General features: G+C 45.3%; 1 protein-coding gene across 1 annotated transcript in view; it reads left to right on the forward strand.

Annotated features, from left to right (window-relative positions):
- Window positions 1–855: 855 nt before the first annotated feature.
- RNF150 (ring finger protein 150) overlaps window positions 856–17,225 on the forward strand; it is a 271,800-nt gene continuing 255,430 nt past the window's right edge. The window contains exon 1 of the mRNA XM_068990255.1: window positions 856–1,345. Within this exon, the coding sequence (XP_068846356.1) occupies window positions 856–1,345 (490 nt within the window). The remainder of the gene's footprint in view (window positions 1,346–17,225) is intronic.

The raw sequence follows: 17,225 nt of genomic DNA on the forward strand, positions 1-17,225 counted from the left end.
CCTCCCTTCGCCTCCACCTGGACCAAGTCGCAGACTAGGTGGAATTTGAGACCCGGCAGGGGTCGCTGCTGCCCATAAAGAGAGAGCCGGGGAAGCGTGGCAAGAGAAGCCTAGACTCTTTGACATCACACTAAGCTCCTCCTTGCACGCACACAGTAGACACACACACAAACATATACAGACACACGCACACGCACACGCACACACACACTGACCGCGTAGTCTTCTCTCTGCCGGCTTGCTCCCGGTACCCCCGAGCCGGCCCCTCCCGCCGCAAGTGTGTGCTGGGCGCAGCCAGCGAGGAGCCGAGTGCCGACAGCCCGAGGGACCCGGCGCACAGCAGTGGCGGCCGCCGCGCCCGCTGCCGGACCCGCTCGCCCCAGCGCTCGGCGACGGCGACCGGGACACCTCGCCGGCACCCCGGGCTCCGAGCAGCCGCGCCCGTCCCCGCCCGGGCTGCAGGGCGCCGGGGCGCCACCCCGCACACTCCCGGGCCCCCTGCCACCCATATGCCAGAAGGAGAAGCGGGGCGAAGGAGCAGGACGCTCAGCAGCCGGACTCCGCCGCAAACCCTGAGCGCCCCCTCCGCCCGCGCCCCTCCGGCGCCCGCGAAGCGAGATGCAACCGCCACGCTCCGGCTGAAAGGGGAAGGGGCCGGCGCCATCCGCTCGCTCCGAATCCTGTCTCCGCGGCGGCTGCGCGTCCCGGCCGCGGCCCCCCGGGCCCGGGAGTGAGCAGGAGCAGGAGGAGGAGGACAACGACGAGCGGCCGGCCTGGGGTTGGCCGGGGCTGGGGAGGAGGGACGGCGCGCGGGGGAGCGCGCGGGGGGCGGGGAGGGGGCCCCGGCGGATAAAGATGGCAATGTCTCTCATCCAAGCGTGCCGCAGCCTGGCTCTCTCAACATGGCTGCTTTCCTTTTGTTTCGTGCATCTGGTCTGCCTGGACTTCACCGTGGCCGAGAAGGAGGAATGGTACACAGCCTTCGTGAACATCACCTACGCCGAGCCCGCGCCGGACTCCGGGGCCGGGGCGCTGGGCGGCGGCACCACCGCCACCGAGCTGCACACCGAGAAGAGCGAGTGCGGGCGCTACGGGGAGCACTCGCCCAAGCAGGACGCCCGCGGGGAGGTGGTCATGGCCAGCTCGGCCCACGACCGTCTGGCCTGCGACCCCAACACCAAGTTCGCCGCCCCGGCCCACGGCAAGAACTGGATAGCCCTCATCCCCAAGGGCAACTGCACCTACAGGGATAAGATCCGGAATGCGTTCCTGCAGAACGCCTCCGCCGTGGTCATCTTCAACGTGGGCTCCAACACCAACGAGACCATCACCATGCCCCACGCAGGTAAGCGGGCTCCGGGCGGGCTCGGGGCGGGGGCGGGGAGCCCGGGGCGGGTGGAGGCGCCGAGAAGGATCCAGCGCCTGCCTCCTCGCTCCTTTCTGGGAAGTCTGTGCTTTGCTAAAGACGCGTCTCTGTTGCCTAGACCTACTAAGTTTCGCTCTGCGTCACTTCGTGGGATTTGCAAAGAGAGGACTCACTGCATTGGGGGACCAGGGAGTGCGTTCCACTTAACACAGAGCCACTCGGACAGGGGTTGGCCGAGGGGGCCTAACTTTTCCGAGGAGGATCTGGAAGGTGGGGCGTGAGGGGGGAGGAGGGGGCGGGCAGGGCTCGGATGTTGCTCTGGGCTAGTGAGTGGCCTCGCATCTGTTTGGGACCCGGAGATCTGATCTTCTGTGTGTGCATCAGGTATACTCCTGATGCCGGCGTTTCTGTATCAGGAGGGAGGTAGGATTACTGATGCTGGCGCTCGCCACCGCCAACTTGCTCAAGTCGGGTTTCAGGGTTTCAGCTCTTCGTGGGAGATTAAGAGTCCGCCCCCCCACCCCCACCCCGCGCCACCCGCTGGGTTGACGCACGTCATAAATAATACTGAAAATCCTGTGCTCTGCCAAGCTATCATCCGGACAGGCTGACAGGCAGGCACGATGGTAAATGATCAAGAATCCTTCACAAGCCAACAAGAGCATAGTGGCCATAAAGTTACGCCTGCTTTTCTAGTATTGCAATCCTTGCCCCCCGCCTGGGAGGTTAAGTATGCTGAAGGTTTCCTTTAGGGCGAAAAGGAGATTTCACGGTAGAAATAATAAGGTTTTCGTAAAGATCGCAGGGTGCCCAGACTGGAAATCCATGACTGCCCTAAGACGCACTGTTTCTCCGTGTGCCTGACATAACAGTGCTTCCTTGGTAGGAACAGCAAAGTCCTCTCCAGGTTTGTTAGCAAAAGCAGCTCATTTTAGCAGGTTCGCCTCCTTGAGTTCTGGGTTACTTCTTGTTTCTGTGCTCCTCTAGAACCTTGCCCCCTCTTTGCCAGAAGCTGGGTTTGAGGCTGTGGCATCGGGGAGGGAGTAGCAGGGAGTGGAAGTGGCAGATTCATTTTCTTACTGGAGTCACCGGATCAAAGACATTATTAAAATCTGGCTTTTAAAGAAATTAAACAGTTATGCTTCTGAAATGGAGTAGCAGGCTTTGGCCACATTGGAGGAGGGATGCATTCTTTGGGGACAAGTTTTCATTCCCAGAGCTCCTGTCACCTATTAGGGAAATATACAGTGGGTTTGCCCCTCGTGGTCAGCATCAGCTGTTACAGACATGGAATTTAACCCTGCTGCAAACAGGTGGGGTGAGGAAGTTTCCGGAGAAGGCAATGGCACCCCACTCCAGTACTCTTGCCTGGAAAATCCCATGGATGGAGGAGCCTGGAAGGCTGCAGTCCATGGGGTCGCTGAGGGTCTGATACGACTGAGCGACTTCACTTTCACTTTTCCCTTTCATGCATTGGAGAAAGAAATGGCATCCCTCTCCAGTGTTCTTGCCTGCAGAATCCCAGGGATGGGGGAGCCTGGTTGGCTACTGTCTATGGGTTTGCACAGAGTTGGACACAGTATTTCTAACTCAGGGTAAAAAATAATGCTATGCATGAATGAATGAAAGGGAGGAAGGGGCAGTTAACGTCTTTAAAAAGTTAATATAGAGCACTGAGGATATACTTTATTGAGCTCAACAGTTTTGTAGGTGAAAAAGATTATACTCTGACCTTGAATCATAAGAGCCCTGTGTAAACTTTATGATAGTCGAGGATTTGGAGGACTGTGGAAGAGCATTTTCAATCATGTAAAAGATCTTTGGAAACATATTTAATATCTAAACCTCAATGAGGAGAGCATGAAGGAGGGGTTTTTGTTTTTGTTCTTTACCTCAAGAAGATTGTTAGTCGCCTTTGCAGGATCCTTTAAATATGTCTCTTTTTTTGCATGTGCATGAAATCAGATTCTTCAGCTTCAAACACAAAGTTAAGAGGCATCATTTGTTTCTGTCTAAAAAGAACTGCCAACACACTGGATCAATTAATGGCTCATCTGTTTTTATAGGAAGCAGTGAGCGGATTTTCCACACAAAATGATGCTTGACTAAGATGTAGTGGGAATAAATAAAGGCCTTGGTAATAGTTTGAAATTTAGACTAAAAAATGTCAAGGAAATTCTCTGTTAGCTGTTTGTTTCCAAAAATGCATTCACATTGTCACTGCTAATAGCCATGAGAATTCCATATTATCATTTGATGTATTGCCACATTAAGGGACTGGATTCATTTTAGTCAGCGACTGCATTGATGGCTGCTAAAGTCTCATTATAAGGAGAACTATGACCTGGTAGCTTGGCGAACCTTTCAGTTTTAACTTCTTCTGCCTGAACCTGAACCTGTGCCAGTGCTGCTCCGACACTTAGCTCGAGAACCTGAAGGCTTTACTTTCTCTAGTTGAATTCAGAATTCTGACTCCGTTGTATCTTAGGAAACGTATCTTAGGTTTATGTTTTAGATCAGATAGTCTTACTTTGTGAACATGGGATGCAATATATCAGGCGTTCCTTACATTCCTGAACTTTTTGCTTCAGTATCCAAAAGGTGAACATCAGCCTTTACATTTTAAAAAAATTCTCACCTCTCCTCCAGATCCTTTATTTTTGGCACTGATCGCTTTCAGGTGAGGAGAAAGTCTGAATTTAGTGTTACACAACCCATCATGTAATAGCTGTGAGTTTGGGGTGATGTGACACTGTCACACCCACTGTCTTGAAATTCAGTTAATGGAAGTCATTTTCCCTTTCCCTTTCCATAGAGCCTGCCTTTCTGATTTTTCTTTACTGGCTTATGATTTGGGGTTTCTGACACTTCTGCAGTTATGGTTTTCTCATTCACAAAGACCCAGATTCTCCTGGGATAGATTAGTAGCTTTAGTTTGTAATCAGTTTTAAAAAAATCTCTTTAAAATATTACTGGTTTCTTGAGAGAGAGTTTATGTAGCACAGGATTCACTCTCTCTCTCTCTCTCTCTATATATATATATATGTATATATATATATATAATTGGGGATTAGTTGCTTTACAATGTTGTGTTACTTCCTGCTATAACAACAAAGTGAATCGGCCACACGTATACATAGATCCACTCCCTCCTGAGCCTCCGCCTACCCTCCGATCCCGCCCTTCTAGGTCATCACAGAGCCCTGAGCTAGGCTCCCTGAGCTGGACCGCAGGTTCTTACTAGCTATCTATTTCACACAGGCTCGTGTGCCTATGTCCATCCTACTCTCCCAATTCATTCTTCCTCCTCACCCCTGTGGCCGACTTAATGGCTTTTACTCTATGGACAGAGTTGTAGAACCCTCACAACTGATACCTAAAGGAAACCCCGCGTTCATTGGCTTTTCCTCCTCATTTTACTCTCCAGTCCCCCAGTCCTTTCCTTTCTGTCCCCATGTGCCTATTCTGGACATTTCATGTGAGTGGAATCAAGTAATATGGTTTTTCTGTAACTGACTTCTTTCACTTAGCTTACTGTTTTCGAAATCAGTGCTGTGGCGTGTATCAGTACTACACTGCTTTTTGTTGCCAAATAACATTTCTTTGTATGTATATACCATGTTTTAATGGACGTGAGTTTGAGTGAACTCTGGGAATTGGTAATGGACAGGGAGGCCTGGCGTTCTGAGATTCATGGGGTTGCAAAGAGTCGGACACGACTGAGCGACTGAACTGAACTGAACTGAACCACTTTTTAAAAATTCATGAAATAATGGACGCATAGTTTCTTTGTATTTTTTTGGTTATTGTACACAATGCTGCTGTGAACAGTCATGTAGAAGTTTGTGTGTGGACGTTTCTTTTGGGTACATATCCAGAAGTGAAACCTCTGGGTCATATGGCAACTGTCTGGTTTAACCTTTGGAGGAGCTGTAAGATTGTTTTCCAAAGAAACACCGTCTCACATTTCCACCAGCAGTGTAGGAGTGTTCCAGTTTCTGTCCATCCTCATCAACACTTGTCATTCTCTTTGATTTTGCCCATCCTGGTGGTCGTGAAGTAGTGTCTTCATTGCCATTTTCCTTTGCATGGCCCTGATGACTCAGTTCAGTCGCTCAGTCGTGTCCAACTCTGTGACCCCATGAATCGCAGCACACAGGCCTCCCTGTCCATCACCAACTCCCGGAGTTCACTCAAACTCATGTCCATTGAGTCAGTGATGCCATCCAACCATCTCATCCTCTGTCGTCCCCTTCTCCTCTTGCCCGCAGTCCCTCCAAGCATCAGAGTCTTTTCCAATGAGTCAACTCTTCGCATGAGGTGGCCAAAGTACTGGAGTTTCAGCTTTAGCATCATTCCTTCCAAAGAACACCCAGGACCGATCTCCTTTAGAATGGACTGGTTGGATCTCCTTGCAGTCCAAGGGACTCTCAAGAGTCTTCTCCAACACCACAGTTCAAAAGCATCAATTCTTTGGTGCTCAGCTTTATTCACAGTCCAACTCTCACATCCATACATGACTACTGGAAAAACCATAGCCTTGACTAGACGGACCTTTGTTGGCAGAGGAACGTCTCTGCTTTTGCATATGCTGTCTAGTATATCTAATACGCTGTCCCTGATGACTGGCAGTTACTTTTTTGCATGTGTGTTCACTCACTCAGTCATGCCTGACTCTTTGTGACCCCATGGACTGTAACCCACCAGGCTCCTCTGTCCATGAGATTTTCCAGGCAGGAATACTGGAGTGGGTTGCCATTCCTCCTCCAGAAGATCTTCCTGACCAAAGATTGAACCTACGGCTCCTGCAGTTCTGCATTGGTAGGTGAATTCTTTACCACTGAGCCACCTGGGAAGCCCCAAAGTTACTTTTTAACATCATCTTAATTCTTTCTCTGGTGGCTCAGAGGTAAAGAATCTGCTTACAATATTGTAGTAGGAGATGTGAGTTTCATCCCTGGGTTGGAAAGATCTCCTGGAGAAGGAAACGGCAACCCACTCCAATATTCTTGCCTGGAAAATCTCATGGACAGAGGAGAGCCTGGCAACAGTCCATGGGGTTGCGAAGAGTCGGATAAGACTTAGAAACTAAGCAATTATTTCTCTACTTTTCATTTTGCTCCTTTCCCCCTTGCTCACCATTATTTGTTTTCTTCGGCTCAACTATGGTTTATCTTAAAGGAGAAAGTGAAGTCACTCAATTGTTTGTGATCCCATGGACTGTGGTCTATCAGGCTCCTCCGTCCATGGGATTTTCCAGGCAAGAGTGCTGGAGTGGATTGCCGTTTCCCTCTCCAGGGGATCTTCCCAACCCAGGAATCGAACCCGGGTTTCCCGCATTGCAGGCAGACACTTTACCGTCTGAGCCACCAGGGAAGCCCCAAAAGAAGAAAGGAGGTTAGTAAGTAAAAAGAGCTCTACCTCTTTCAGTTGGGAAGAGAAGACTCTCTATGCCTCCTCTCAAAGAATATGAGGAACTGCACCTTCAGTGCTTAAGAGCTCCTCCCCACGTTTGCTTTGTGAGACAGCAATAGCAGGGCTTGAGTGAAAAGCTGTGTAGGAATGCAGCCTCCATCAGAGAGCTCCAGTTACTCTGCCAGGTACAGGAAAAGGCAGCCAGGCCCAAATGATCTCCTCGGAGCTGCTCAGCTGGCTGTGAAACTTGAAGTATACTCTGAGGGAAGTGGTATCAGCAATTTCGAGAGGCTGTATTGAGTGAGTCACTCAGTCGTGTCCGACTCTTTGCGACCCCATGAACTGTTAGCCCACCGGGCTCCTCTGTCCATGGGATTCTCCAGGCAAGAACACTGGAGTAGTTTTCCATTTCCTTCTCCAAGGGATCTTCCCAACCCGGGGATCAAACCTAGGTCTCCTACACTGTAGGCAGATTCTTTACCATCTGAGCTAGCAGGGAAGCCCAGAGGCTTTTTTGGGAAGTGGTAAGTAGGAATGCGGCCTCTCACCAGCCCCTTAAGTTTGTGTCCTGGCTCTGCTATTTTCTCACTGTGGATCTTTGAGCAAATTAGCCTCTCAAGAACTCAGTTTCCTCAGTTGTGAAATGGGGGAGCCTCAGGTGGTGGTTATGGAAATTAAATGAATTCATAGGTGTACAGTGCTTGTGTCTGTAGCTGGCAGGAGCTGTCAATATGTGTACCCTTATAGGCATTGTGAATGGTGACAGGAACCACTCTGTGGGTTCCCAGACCCCCAGGGGCTCACAGTGGCCCTGGCAGCCTTAGTAAAGAGCTCTTTATTCACCCTCTTCTGCTTTAGATGTCAGAGCTGTCATGCCAATTTCTCTCTGTGGTTTCTATGACTTGAGACTGGGTGTCCCAGCTCCCGTTGATGGTGGGTGAACATTTGAGAATTTTCCTCCTGTAATTGTGCTTTCTCATGACTTAAATTGAAGCCTCAACAGAGAAATATGAGATGTACCTATGTAGAGTTTGTATATATTTATATGGTGAACATTGTATTTGTATGGTACATCTGTAAGTGTGTGGAGGCGGTGAGTGTCCGAGTTACAATGTTGGAGAAATCATGCATTTCCTTTTGAACTTTTTTGAAGAGTGTGTTTGCTATGTTTTTGTCTTTTGCTAGTACACAGTTAAAGGGAAAGGAGAAAACTAAGCATCCAGTCATCTAGGAAGAACTGTTGAGAAACTGGATTCCTAGTAATAACCTAGAGATGGAGGGAGGGAGGAGATAGTTGCAGTAACCATCCAAAAAACAAGCTCAGCTTTTGGTGAGGAGGAGCCCAGAGTGGGGTATATCTCATGTATTCTAGGGCCTTCTCCAAGGTTGGAGGAAAAAATGTAGGAGATTTATTGAGGCTCTTTGCTGTGTAGGTGGGTGCTAAGATTTTATTGTGTGGGTCCATGCTGCATTTACTGTAAGTGTGGAAGCCTTCCTTTACAGCCTCTGTGAAGTAATTAGCTGCTTGAATTTATTGCAGAACTCTTATTTTTAGGATATATTTGTGTCGTTTTGTTCTACATTTTCCTTTAAGTAATGCGTTTACCCCTCTCCAGCATATGGCAGCCCTCTCTCTGGGTAGTAATAATACTGCCTGTGCGCTGCTTACTGTGTGTCAGGCATGTTGTAAGCACTTTGTGTATCAGTTCATTTAATTCCCACAGTCACGCTGAGCTATAGGTACTGTTGTCAGCTGTCTTGCACCGATCAGGAAACTGAGGTTTAGACAGAGGAAGTGACTTGACTCTGCAGGTAGTAAGTGATGGACCCAGGCTTACAAACCTGAGCAGTTTGTCTCCTGAGTCTGTGCTTGTAGCTGTTGCTCAAACCCTGCAAACTAGCTGTGGACAGTGGTGACTTCATAGTGGAGACAGGAAGTGATCTAAAGCTGATTCTCATTTCTGAATACTCCAGCACATCTACTAGCCCAATACACATGGCCTTGCAGACTGCATTTTTGTGACGGGAGAGATGGGATTTTGTGTTGGGGCTGCCCTCCTCCAGGGCAACCTCTGATTAACCATTTGGCTTTGATCCGTCACTTTCAATCCAGGGCCTCAGGTTTCTCACTTATAAATAGAGAAGTTTGGATTAGTTGCGTGTCAAGAGCTGTTTGAACACCACAGTTTATTCCTTATACATTAAAAAAAAACAGGATACTTTTACTAAAAATCACATTTCTGACTCCTCATGAGATCTGATGACAGGGCCCCGTGTCTGGGCAGAGAAGTGACTGGCCGTTTAGATGAACAGTGTGCCCGTTAACCGGCCCAAGGCCCCATCACTGTGGGTGTCCTGGCTCTGGGCCTGCCCTGCTCCTATTTGCCCCATGCCTCAGCCCTGAGGCTTCTGTATTTGGAGCCTCAGCTTTATGGAGACAGACCAGGACTAGTGAGAAGAAGTTATAGAACACAGACTTGGTTAAGCAAAGGAGAAAAAGCAGTTTATAAAGTTAGAGCTGTTGAGAGATGGAAGAGGTTTTCTTGGGAGGTGAAACCTGCTCTTGCCTCCAGGTGGGAACTGAACACAGGATTTATGCCCAGAGTTCCGATGGGGGATGACCAAAGGGTTTTCCCAAGCCTGAGAGCCCCTGATGCTCTATCATTTCTAAATTTAAACTTCTTAACAGCCTCAGTTTCCATTTCATTTCCCTCTTAAGCTATATATGGAAAAGTTACCATTTATGCCTGGTCTTAATCTCCCAGGCCAAAAGAATCTCACCGGCCCTACTTAGTATTTTTGTCTTTATTTGGTGCTCAACTGTACTTCTTCACCTGTCTCTCTGCTAGCAGGTGGATAGCGAATAGCCAGAAATTCCCGACTCTCTTACTAAAAGCCATAATTTAGTGTCAGTGTTAAATAACATTATTGGCAATTGTAACTTAATATGGTCTGGGCATTTCAAGAAACGGTATGGTTTGTTTACTGACTTCAGATCATAAAATCCTGCCTTTACCTTTTAATCTATAGTAAGAATCCTGTCTTCATCTCTCCTGATGCTTCTATTCTTAAAAATCCCCTGGCTTCTCAAAACGGAAGGAATTTTATGACTGTGAAATTTGGAAAGGTTCATAAGAGCCTCGCGCTTTATAATTCATTCTTCTCGTTTCTTAGAAAGGAATGATTATGCTTCTGATGCAATGCAAATGTGTTTAGAAACCAGTCTCAGCTTTTGAAAAAGAAGCTCTTGACCATAATTGTTGGATTTTTTTGGACATGAAACTTGGTGTATAAAGAACTTAATATTTTGATAGCCCCTGAAAGTCTTCAGTTTATCCTCAGAAGAGATACTTCACTTTGTATATACTCAAAGGAGGACCTTCACTTACTACTGAGTGACTGAAATGATGCTGAAATTCTGTGTATTTTATCATGTAAATTGAGTTGCTAAATTTGAATTAATCTGAATAGAATTTGACTTTCATTTTATGTCAGCTCTGGAGGGTTTGTGGGTAATATAAAACCAGAGAAATAAAGCTGCCTGTGCTGTATGATTGTTCTTCCACTGAGCTGCAATAACAGTGGTTCTATTAAATGGAAACCTTGTCTATAGGTGCACTATAATCTTTTATTTTAAACTTTGAGAGGTTAGTCACTTGGCCATTTAACTCATGATAGGATAAGTGTGCTTTATAGAGTGAAATAAAAATATTAATGATTATGATTTGATCTAGTTCTTTTATTTTTCTATATGAGAAGAAAATTAAATTTCTTTTATTGCCTCAAAAGCACTGTTTATAAATTTATTTCTACTGGTATCATTTTTTAAAAAGTCTTATCTATTCCATGATACAGCAGTATTTAGAAAATCATTTTCAGTAGAAATAAGAATCATTTGCCATAAAATTAAAGCTTATATATTGGATTGTTAGGCTTTTCTGTATTTGAGGTAGGAACATCTTTTCCTACATCTCCTGTGTCTCCTACATTACTGGTGGATTCTTTACCTTCTGGGCCATCAGGGAAGTCCCATATTTCATGACAGAGATTTGAAAAAGAAGTGTTTTTGAATTAAATGTGTGGCTAGTTCATGTCCAGGCAAAACTATATAATGAGCATATATATTAGGCAAGATCCAGGAAATACTGTCTTTCTTAACCAATTCAGCCTGGTATCTCTCCATCATAACTTTTTTTTTAACACACACAATCTGCCAGTAAGCACTGTTGAAAAGGCGAATTTGGGATTTTTTCAGAGGTCTTGTCAGTGTACAACTGCCGTTTTCTCCCATAACTATTTTCCCTGATCCTCATTTTCTTCAGAAGCCATTCATCTGACCATTCTGTAGCCATGAACTGATTATACTTCCATGTAATTCCAAGTGACCCAAAGAGTGGTGGAAAAGGAAAGATGTTTTCCCCTCTGTTTAGTAAAGCGTTGCCTCCTTTATTTACCAAGGTGTGTGAAATGTTCTTCCTCCCAGATAAGCAGCACTGGCTGCGTCTCTAAGGCCCCTTCTCCGTGACCTCATCACCAAGGGACTCCCTAGCTGCTCAGTTTGGAATGGCAGCATCCCCCCTCTCTCCCCCCAGCACACGCCGCTCTTCTCCCTGCTTCATTTTACTTATCCTTAGCATGTCTTTCCCTCCAGAATGTGAGGGCCACAAGAAGGAGGGCTTTTAGATGCTTTTTGCTCATGGTAAAGTTCCAAAGCTTAGCGTGATCCCTGGTGCATGGAAAGTGCTCAGTAAATCTTAAGATCTGTTAAATCAGACTGGAAAGATGGACTCTTGTTAACATGCTGCTCTCATTTCATGAAAAAATATTTATGACACTAAAATTTTTTTTTCTTAGCTTTTTAACTTGTTTAAATGAGGTCAGGGGGATTCTAATTTGAGTCTCCTGTTAAAATGATTGAGTCATCTTGTAGAATATGACATGAAGTGAGTGCCGGGTTCATGCCCTTCATCTCAGGAGAAAAAAGACATATTAGTAACAAGCAAAAGGATCAGGGTATACAAAAATGTAACCAAATACAGTTCTGTGGATATGTTTATTGTCCTGTAGCTTTAATATCCGGAGAAGGCAATGGCACCCCACTCCAGTACTCTTGCCTCGAAAATCCCATGGATGGAGGAGCCTGGTAGGCTGCAGTCCATGGGGTCGCTGAGGGTCGGATGTGACTGAGTGACTTCACTTTCACTTTTCACTTTCATGCATTGGAGAAGGCAATGGCAAGCCACTCCAGTGTTCTTGCCTGGAGAATCCCAGGGACAGGGGAGCCTGGTGGGCTGCCGTCTATGGGGTCACACAGAGTCAGACACGACTGGAGCGACTTAGCAACAGCAACAGCTGTAATATCCATGTGTATATGTATATATTTTAAAATGAAAGACATATGCCTTGTAGAAAATTTTGGAAATATAGGACATTAAAAAAAAAAGGAAGATAACCATCAGTAATTCAGCTACTCACTCAACTCTAGTGTTTTTTCACTTTGTGGTTACATATTTCCCTTTACCAAACTGGGAATCTATTACATGTGTTTTTATAGCTTTTTAAAATTTAAAGGCACATGTTGAAACTTCCTTGATGTTTCTACTTTGCCCCTACCTAAACAGTGCTGCTGTAGACATCTTTATGTGCCGAAAAATGGGTGGACATTCATGATTCTCTTAGATCAAGTGCCTGAATGTGGCACTAGTAAGTCAAAGGCTATTCATGTGAAGACATAGAGCATTTTTTTTAAGCCTGTCTAGTGATGTCTTCAGTTACATGCTCGCTCCCTAGAATGGCTCTCCTTGGAAGATGAAAGAGTATCTGTCAGCTGGATCTGTCAGAATGAACACTGGTGCTGTTGCAAGACCCTGGCACAGCTTTCTGCATCACTCTGCTGCAAGCTGGACTAGCCTGACAGTCAGGGCAGAACACAGAAGGTGGGGAATTAAAAGAGAAGTAAAGCCTCGGTGACAGCATCATCAGGACTGCGGTTGGTGACGCCCTCCCTGTTCCTTCCGTTCTTCCATGTCTTGGGGCTAAGTGCAAATTGAACAGGGTATTAGGAAACTTGGCTTTCAGTTGTGGTTCTGCCTCAAATTGGCTTTACCGTTGGCAAGTCACTTCCCCTCTCTGGATCTTGTTTTCTTTCATTTGAAAGTGATAAGCAGGAGGGTCCCAGAGGGGAACTTGGTTTGGATCAGTGCTTCTCCATCCTGGCCACACATTAGAATCTTCTGGGGGGTTTGAAAATGACAGACTCCCAGGTCCCACCTGTGGAGATTCTGATGTAATTTGTCTGGTGGCGGGAGGGGACTCTCTGGATGATTCTGATGGCCACCAGGGTTGACAGCCACCACCATGGGTGAATCTAGAGTCTTCCTCAGGTTCTCTTATCCCATGGTTCTGTATGTATTTAAAGAAACAGTGCTTTTTCCTTTGACCATATAAAATCCTGACATGAAAGAAGGACTTTTAAAATTTACTAATTGCCACTATGGAAGTTCCTTAAAAAACTAAAAATAGAGCTGCCATATGATACAGCAATCCCACACCTGAGCAGGTATCCAGAGAAAACCATAATTTGAAAAGTTACAGTGCACACCAGTGTTCATTGCAGCACAGTTCACAGTAGCCAAAACATGCAAGCAACCTAAGTGTCCATCAGCAAATGAATGGACAAAGAAGATATCAGTGGAATATTACTCAGCCATAAAAAAGAATGAAACAATGCCATTTGCAACAATATGGATAGACTTAGAGACTATCATACGGAGTTGTGAAGCAAGACAGAAAGACAAATATCATACGATATCACTTACATTTGGAGTCTAAAAAAATGATACAAATGGGCTTATTTATGTAACAGAAACAGGCTCACAGACATAAAAAACAAATTTATGGTTACCAGAGGGGAAAGGTGGGGAGGGGTGATTAATTAGGATGTTGGATTAACATATGAACACTGGTGGCTCAGTGGTAAAGAATCTGCGTGTCAGTGCAGGAGACCCAGGAGACATGGGTTCCATCCCTAGGTCAGTAAGATCTCCTGGAGGAGGAAATGGCAACCCGCTCCAGTATTCTTGCCTGAAAAATCCCATGGACAGAGGAGCCTGGAGAGCTACAGTCTGTGGGATTGCAAAGAGTCAGACACAACTGAACAACTGAGCACACAACTGCTATATATGTAAAAAATAATCAACAAGGACCTACTGTATAGCACAGGGAACTCTATATTCTGTAATAACCTATATGGGAAAAGAATCTAAAAAAGAATAAATATATGTATGTGTATAACGGAATCATTTTGCTGAACGTCTGACACAAACATAACATTGTAAATCAACTATACTCCAATATAAAATAATTTTTTAGATCGCTAATAGTATGTACAGGTACATATTACCTGTAAGACATGATTTAGCGACTCACTAAAAATCACCCGAGTGTGGAGAGCAGCACAAAGACAAACAAATGGCAAACTTGGCAAGTACACAAACTGCTTTAATACCGTCAAAGTGTATACAATAATGAATCTGACGTTATTAGACATTTTAATGGAGTTGGGTGATATTTTGTTGGTGTGCTAAAGGTTCGTTATCTTGGAGGTAGGCCTCTGGCCAAAGAGTTAACAATATCATGATATTTTCCCCAAGTAGGGAGGACCCCAATTTGCTCGTCAAAGTCGGGGGAACAGTATAGGGTGATGGTGAAAAAGGTGATTCTGGTACCCAGTTGACCTGAACCAATTGCCTGCGAGACATAAAGCAACATACGGCTCAAGATGGAGGTTTGATGTCATTGAGCTGGTTAAGAGTGAGATTGCACCATTCTAAACTGAGCACAGTGGTAAAGGAGCCGCTAAGACTTTGTGGTCGTGTTGGGCAGAGAGAGCCCAGAAACACAGGAGCCACATGATTAACCTAAGCCTCACCCTGTGAAGTAAGCCTCACGTGTCCCCATCAGAGCTGTTGTGAACTCTTACAGTGCATGGTGCAGCAGAGGGGCAGCTCTGAGCATTGGATGCATGTTCAGTCTACTTATGTTTCAAGAGAAACATATTCAGAATCAGACTACATCTTACCAGCTTTATTGTCACCCACCGAGTCCCGGCCATCATCATCTCTGCTTGAACTTCTGTGCCACCTCCAGCCACTGTCTAGCTCCCATTCCTACTCCGGCAAGCTTGCCCCGCCCTCAGGGCCTTTGGGACCCTCTTTCCCCCGCCAGCCTTTGGATAGAATTCTTATTCACACAGCAGGCATCTCTTTATGTATTTGTAGTTTGTGAGAATGACTCCCAAACAGGAATGTCTGGTGCACATTTACCCATTTCTCCTTTGTTTAACCAACGCCTTTGTAAAAATTCAGTTTGCTTTTTTGTCACCTGTACTCAGGAAAATATCTTCCTACGGAGTACAATTATAAAATCATGGAGTCTTATTACTCACATGGGCAGGGAAAGTTACCAGTCGCCACTCTTAACTTTGGCATCTTTCTCCCAGATGTTTACCTGACTCACCCCTCCATAGCAGTCCTGACTCTGCTCAGTTGCCCCTTCATATTTTCCCTGGCTATATTAAAAAAACTTAATCTGCGCCTTACTCTCTTGTCTTATCCTCCCTTATTTTTCTTCCTAGCTTTCTGCCATTACTTGAAATTATTATATTATGTCTTTCAATAATTTACTTGATGACTGTCACGCCTGTGAAAATATAAGCTCCACAGTGGCAAGGTTCTTGTCTTATCAACAGCTGTGTTCCTAGAGCCTGGCGCATAAAAGGCATCTAGTAAATATCTATTGAAAGTACGAATGGATAACTGAATGTGCAGCATGAACCTGTCCACAGTTCTCAGGTGCATCGCTCACTTAGGAGACGAAGTGATGACTTTATGTTCCACACTCATTTGTCTTATGTTGAAGGCAAGATTTAATTTAAGGGATTACACACTTCATTTCTTCTCTTGTGCACAGCAAAGTGATTCTTGTCTTGCCAGACCTGTGCTGAGGAATTCATCTGCTGTCTAACCTGAACTTGATCCTTGACAGTCACTATGTCCTGAGATCTCTTCCTGTTACCCTGCCAGTTTTTCTAAGACCTGGATGCCTTCTCCCCTCCATTCCTGTAAGCAAACGCATCTCTGTCCTGAGGAACTTTGCTTTGGAGGTTCTGCAAGGTGGGATTTTTAAAGATAATGGATTAGAAATGTCAGCTTGAGAGTCAGCTGTTGATCAAACACAGAAATCTTAGAGAAGTACCTGGACACAGTGCCACCTGATGTTTTTACTGGAAGATGAACATCTGGTAGACTTGATAACTTCCAGGGGACCCAAGTATTACTTGGAAGGGAATCTTAGAGGTTGACTGTAAATCTTACCTGTATAGTTTATGATGAATCTATCTCTATAAATAGGAAATAACCAGTGAGATATGAAAAGTTGTGGCCTTTTGGGCAATGAGAGAACCAGGAGAGAAAGTTCAAGTTGTCTCTGAAATCGGGATAACAAGCATCAGTTAAAGCAATTGTTTATTGAAGCAGTTGACAGTTGCTGTAGGATGAATTTAGTCTCTTGTGTATTTGCATACGTTCCTTTTTAGCTCTGAAACAATGAAATGATACTATCTTTATCAGTTTGACTTTATTTCTAGAAAAAGTGCATATCCTTACTTTATTCTTTCTTCCTTTCCTAAATGCAGTGATCATGTCCACCTCACTGAGGTTAATTCTGTTACCTGGCTGTCTTTCCTGCTAGACTGTGAGCTTCCTGGGGGAAGGTGCCGTGTGCACCCAGCCCCCTTCCTCTGGGAACTAGCTCCAGTGTCTTGAATGATTCCTCGTCTGCAGTAATATTAGCTAATTGTTCTGCTTAATCATGGATGCCACTTGGTGGGAGGTACCTGGAGTTTCGACCAAATGTTTAAAGGAAATAATCAGCATCTGTAAGGCTCACCTTGCAGCAAACACTAGACCTATGCGTGAGAAGTCAGTTTCCTTCTCACAGGGCCGTGCTCAGAAAAGACATGAAGTGATGCCTTATTACAGTCCAGAGTTTTGCAGGTGAAAAACTCATTAGTCTCTTCTATGTTCTTGACCTCTCTGACTGTCTTGAAAAACCATTCACCTAATTAAAACTCGATCCTTTCAGATTAGAAAGTCCTACTCTCTTTGGTAAACCGAAATGACTCGTAATTTGGTTTACTGCTGTCTGAAACGCATCAGCATTCTTTTCTATTGAGGTACCATATTAAGTATATCTGAGCGTCTTGCTCATAAAAAGACTTTTGTGTTTCATTAACTTAGTCAGAGTGTGAAAAAGGCATTACATTGTAGGGAAGAAGAGAATAAGCCATTTTCTTTAGTGAAGCTAATTAGAATTCATTTTGAGCCAGAGCATAACCATGAGGCTGCTCACTATTTTTATATTTAGTCTTTGAAAAGGTGGCACC

The sequence above is a fragment of the Capricornis sumatraensis genome, chromosome 17 (genome assembly GCF_032405125.1).
Source record: "Capricornis sumatraensis isolate serow.1 chromosome 17, serow.2, whole genome shotgun sequence".
Taxonomy (NCBI): Eukaryota; Metazoa; Chordata; class Mammalia; order Artiodactyla; family Bovidae; genus Capricornis; species Capricornis sumatraensis.